General features: G+C 40.5%; 1 protein-coding gene across 1 annotated transcript; it reads left to right on the plus strand.

Moving 5' to 3' along the window:
• The first annotated feature begins 377 nt into the window (after positions 1-377).
• On the plus strand, positions 378-3,983 carry LOC100891514 (angiopoietin-4-like). The gene is made up of 4 exons (XM_030978835.1): positions 378-453; positions 1,489-1,736; positions 3,142-3,441; positions 3,804-3,983. Exons 1-4 carry the CDS (start codon positions 378-380, stop codon positions 3,981-3,983), a joined length of 804 nt encoding a protein of 267 aa, XP_030834695.1.
• Positions 3,984-5,047: the final 1,064 nt, after the last annotated feature.

A 5,047-nucleotide genomic window follows, 5' to 3' on the forward strand; every position in this document is an offset into this window, starting at 1 on the left:
GTGGTATTACGCGTGATTGAAAATACCTTGAGTCTTTTTGTCAGATAAATGTGACACCGGCACAGAAAATGTGTGTTCCAAAAATTATCATCAATTTCGTTACGCTCTTAATACCTAATTCAAACCGACCCCAAACCGACCCCAGACCGACCCCAGACCGACTCCAGACCAACTCCACACCGGCTGATTTTCGACCATTGGGGTTAACGTTATTATTTTGTCCAGTGTGTAGTCGGTGTGATGTGGTCTCTTCGGTGTGACTGAGGTTTAATATCTAAGACTATGTTCCTATTCGGATCAAGTTTCAGCACTCGAATCGCCGGGTTCGCTTGGACATGGTAGTGATAGTTGCAAACCGGTCGCGTTGGACGGAAAAGATGTTGAACAGAAGACCACATACCGTGTTGACGGCAAACGCTCCTTTGGAAGCCCGGGAAGCCCGGGTCTCACCAGGTTCAACGTAAACACTGCACAGCCGGTATGAACATGAATCCCTTTGGTAATCTAGCATGGGGGGGGGGGGGGAGTCAATTCAATTTAAGACCTAATATTGACTCATTTATTTTTGAAATTTATCATTTCTATACTTGGTTGGCCATTTTCACTAATAGTTGGGTTCTTCCATCTATGATATATCCTGACAAGATTTTAATTAATAATTAAATTGCTTGATTTGATATTAAAATAATTGCAGTAACAACGTTGAATCATACCACATTATAATTTAGTTCTCTATGCGTTTTACATTGCAATATTGGTTAACATAAACTGCTTCCCGTAATGTTGAAATAAAAAATGTCTTATATTTGTTTGTGAAATGACTGTGACAATATGATTTAATCTCAATAAATAAGTTCATATCTTCTCAGAACTTTACTGATCGATAAAGATTGGTAAATAAAGATAACATTAATAAAACAACAGCAACAAAAATAAAAACGGAGACCGAAAACGCCTGGGTTGATTTCTTTCTACACAAGCTACAAGGAACCAAAAATGTAAAATATACATGATTTGTTTTCTTCCATTTAGCATGCAGGCTTCTAAGTAATAATAAAGAAAATAATGACAATACAATTTCTCATTATAATATAGCTTATTTTCGCCGCAACTATTGCATAGAACATAATGCTCTTTACAATGATTACGCCAAAAAGACACATTTACAGGGGCGGCGATTTTTTTTTTTTTCATGACTGGGGAAGGGGCGAAATGCGAGTGAAAATCTAAATTCCGTTGGTATCACTGTGATACCAACGGAATACAGATTTTCTACAATATATACTTGTACATTTTGAAGGATATAATGCGAGGGAGCTTGCGACCAAGCGTGAAGATTCTTTGCACTTTTATTAGTTTAAACGCTGCACTGTTGGGCCCTCCAGAGCCTAAAAGTGTGTTGCAGTCTTTAGTCAGTATTTGCTATACATTTTTTGGAGGGCACTTTTTCAATTTTCAGGGGAGGGCGACCCCCCTGATAAAATTGAGGGGGGACGTGTTTTGCTCTGGATTGCCGCCCATGCGCATTTGTGAGAGTTTCTTCCTACTTTTGTTTATTACCGCGAAACAAAGATTTGAGAAGCTCTCCTGAAGTGTTTCCTGGGGAGCCACAGGACTGTGGTGACATCAAGGCAAGTGGGCTGAATATGAGTGGAATCTATGGCATATATCCTGGAGGATTCGGAAGACAGTTCAACGTCTACTGCGACATGGACACCGCTGGTGGTGGTTGGACGGTGAGTCGAGGGTTCAAATCCCAGCTCAACACTAAGATCCTCTGGCAATCAAATCCATGCTTCGCTACTCTTAACCCAGGTGTAAATCGCTACCTTATATGCTAGCGCGCTACATCGGCTATTTTGAGTTGGAGCGACAGAGTGGTCACGTTGTGACCGATATGTACCCTGTATAAAAAAAAAACCTTATTTTCCTCCTTTCCAAGTTGAATGATGTGTTGGTTTATTTTATTAAAAAATATCCATATCGATGAATGAATAATATACAAATAAGTTATTGGAAAGACGCCTGGATTGCTCTAGTCAGAGCCACCTTATCACGGATCTCCTAGATGTCTAGAAAAAATGAGTGCGTTCTAAGGGGTACTGGAGATGATGGGGTGGGGTAGGGTAAACACTGATCCCCCCTTCTTCGACATCTTAAAAGCTACCAGTCAATGCCACTGTGACGTAACATTTTGGAAGGTTTCATTATCTTTAATACTGAACGTGTCCATTTGTATGCCACTCTGCACAGGCGCGTACGCAGGATTTTTTTCAAGGGGGGGGGGGGTTTAACATTTATAAATCGGGCCGAAAATTTCGCAACGACTCAGCCAGCCGCTGAATAAGCGGGTGGGGGGGGGGGGGGTAAGAGGACACATTTTTTTTTTTTGGTCTCGAAATTTGAAAGTTTGACATTTTGCTCCGTTGGGGGGGGGGGGGTAAGGTCAGCCTTTTTAGGTCAACCATTGGAAAAAGAAGAAAAAATTCCAAAGGGGGGGGGGTTTAGAGAAATTTAGGGGGGTTTACACACACAAAATTACCAAAGGGGGGGTTTAACCCCCAACCCCCCCCCCCCCCCCCCCCTGTGTACGCGCCTGACTCTGCATCATAACTATACTGTTCCATTAAGCTTCAGATGAACAAGTATTATCACCATCACGCCCACATCTTCCTTTTTTTATGTTTCAATTAACAAGTTCTATCGCCTCTAAATATCCATTTTTCACTTTCCTCTCAAAATGATCAGTCAGCTATTCTGAGTTTTAATTCCCTCGTATTTCCCTCTGTCGTAAATAAAGTGCTTTTAAAACTTGACTTTAATGCATTTCAAAACAAAGTTAAAAACACCTACTAATTCTTAAGCATGTTAAAAGCATTTTTAAGAGCTCAAAATTCTAGTTTGTATTACTTCTGAGTTTTTACATTTCTAAAACTTGATACGAAAGAACATAGTAGGCCCAAAGGAGCACCTTCGAATGCATTATTTTAATTGTTATGACGGGGGTATAAATATCAAATTAGATATCTGTAGGGGGATCTTGAAAATTACACAAAAACTTATTTGTAGTGCTACGAAATAACTGACATGGATTATATAGAAAGTTTTTATCATCCACACTCTATACACTCCTGACCATAGGTCTTCCAAAGAAGAAAGGACGGTTCCGTTAATTTCAGTGGCAATTGGTCACACTACAAGAAGGGCTTCGGGAGCGTTTCCGGGGAACACTGGCTTGGAAACGATAAGATTCATCGCCTGACAAGCCAGAAGACGTATGAACTACGGGTCGATATTGAAGATTTCTCTGGGGGGACCAGCCATGCCAGTTACCGCGAGTTCATGATTGGCAATGAGACCATGAATTATGATCTGAAGCTAGGTGCTTATTCTGGCGGAGGTGCAGGTACTTTTTCTCGCAATTATGACTCTTGTCCCTGGGTTCATACATGGACCGAGGGAGGGTGGAGGGGGGGGGGGAGTACTATTTTTGAGGGTATTGCGGGTGGGTGATTCCATATCCAACAAGTCAATTTAGCCATGTATTTAAACAAAAACTAAATAACTCTTGATATAACCATCAATCAATAGTCCTTTCTGGTATCACTCACATTTTGAAATGGTCAAAAACAAATGTTTATCATTTTTTGATGAATTTAATTAAAAAATAAATTAAGATAAGTCATATGGGACTAATTTGCCTTGGGGTATTTTTAGTTTATATAATCATGTTAGTATATATATATATAGATAAATACTTAATAAACCAAAATCAATTGAATCTATTATCCCTTGTCATGCAGGAGATAGTCTTGGTTATAACCGCGGACATCAATTCAGTACCAGAGACCGAGACAACGATGCGACCCCGTTTAATTGTGCCAGCTATTATTCATCCGGGTGGTGGTTTAGTCATTGTCACGTCTGCAATCTTAACGGGATCTACCGGAACTCGGACTACATTACCGCCGGATATGGCATGACGTGGAACTCCGCAAGATTGCTGAAGGGAAGTGAGATGAAGATACGCCCGCTATAACCATGCGTGACTGAGCCGTTTGGATCCGGAAGCCGGGGTGCTGCGAGAGTTGCTGAGAGCAGTGGCGGATCCAGGGGGAGGAGCCGGGGGCCCGACTCCCCCCCCCCCCCCCGCCCACTGAGCGAAATATTAGCCGGCACGATTTTCATATTTCAGCACACTAAATTTCAAATTGATTTCAAATTTGGGCCCCCACCCCTACGAAATCCTGGATCCGCGCCTGGCTGAGAGCACGGTCGCAAAGTCTTATGAAAGCCCAGCTTAACAATAATTCCAATACACTATCACGACTACAGAATATCCACCATTACATATAAACTGGTTATAAACTGGTCATAAACTGGTCATAAACTTTATTGATATGGATTGATTTTCACTCAAAGTATTGATAATGCGAAATATTTCTGTTTAAAACATTAAATTGACATTTATGTTGTTGTTGTTGTTGTTGACAATCTATTAAACCGAATCCCGATAATAATGGAGAGACCCCCAGACAGTAGCATTGGTGGCATATACCAATGTATAGATCAGACTTCACTTTGTTTTTTTTTTACTTTAATTATACATTTGGTCCTTTTACAAGGCTGCTGCAGAAGAAAAATAAAACAGTTTAAACTATCACAGAAAAACATGATCAAAGTAGATTAAGAAACAGTGTAAACTGTTAATTATCATAGCTTTCTTTTCTTTCTTTTTTATAGCTTTTTTGCTCTCAGTGGAAATACTGAATTTATGAACCACACAGAGAAGCAACAATAACTTTGTCAATGTTTCTACGGTAAAATTCCTAGCCGGTTGTCGGTATTCGCGAACGATAGAGATAAATTAGCGACTGATCATATATCATTTCGTCGATCAGCGGCCGACCCTTTCACACCCATATTTGGCCTGATAATAGTCTGCAAGCATGAGGATCAGTAACTCTGCCTTGTCTGTTTTCACCTCTTTCAACTAAGAGTACCAGAAAGAACAGAGGACCGAAAATCGCAAAACCGTAAAACTCGA

The sequence above is a fragment of the Strongylocentrotus purpuratus genome, unplaced genomic scaffold (genome assembly GCF_000002235.5).
Source record: "Strongylocentrotus purpuratus isolate Spur 01 unplaced genomic scaffold, Spur_5.0 spur5_scaffold_1, whole genome shotgun sequence".
In the NCBI taxonomy this organism is placed as follows: Eukaryota; Metazoa; Echinodermata; class Echinoidea; order Camarodonta; family Strongylocentrotidae; genus Strongylocentrotus; species Strongylocentrotus purpuratus.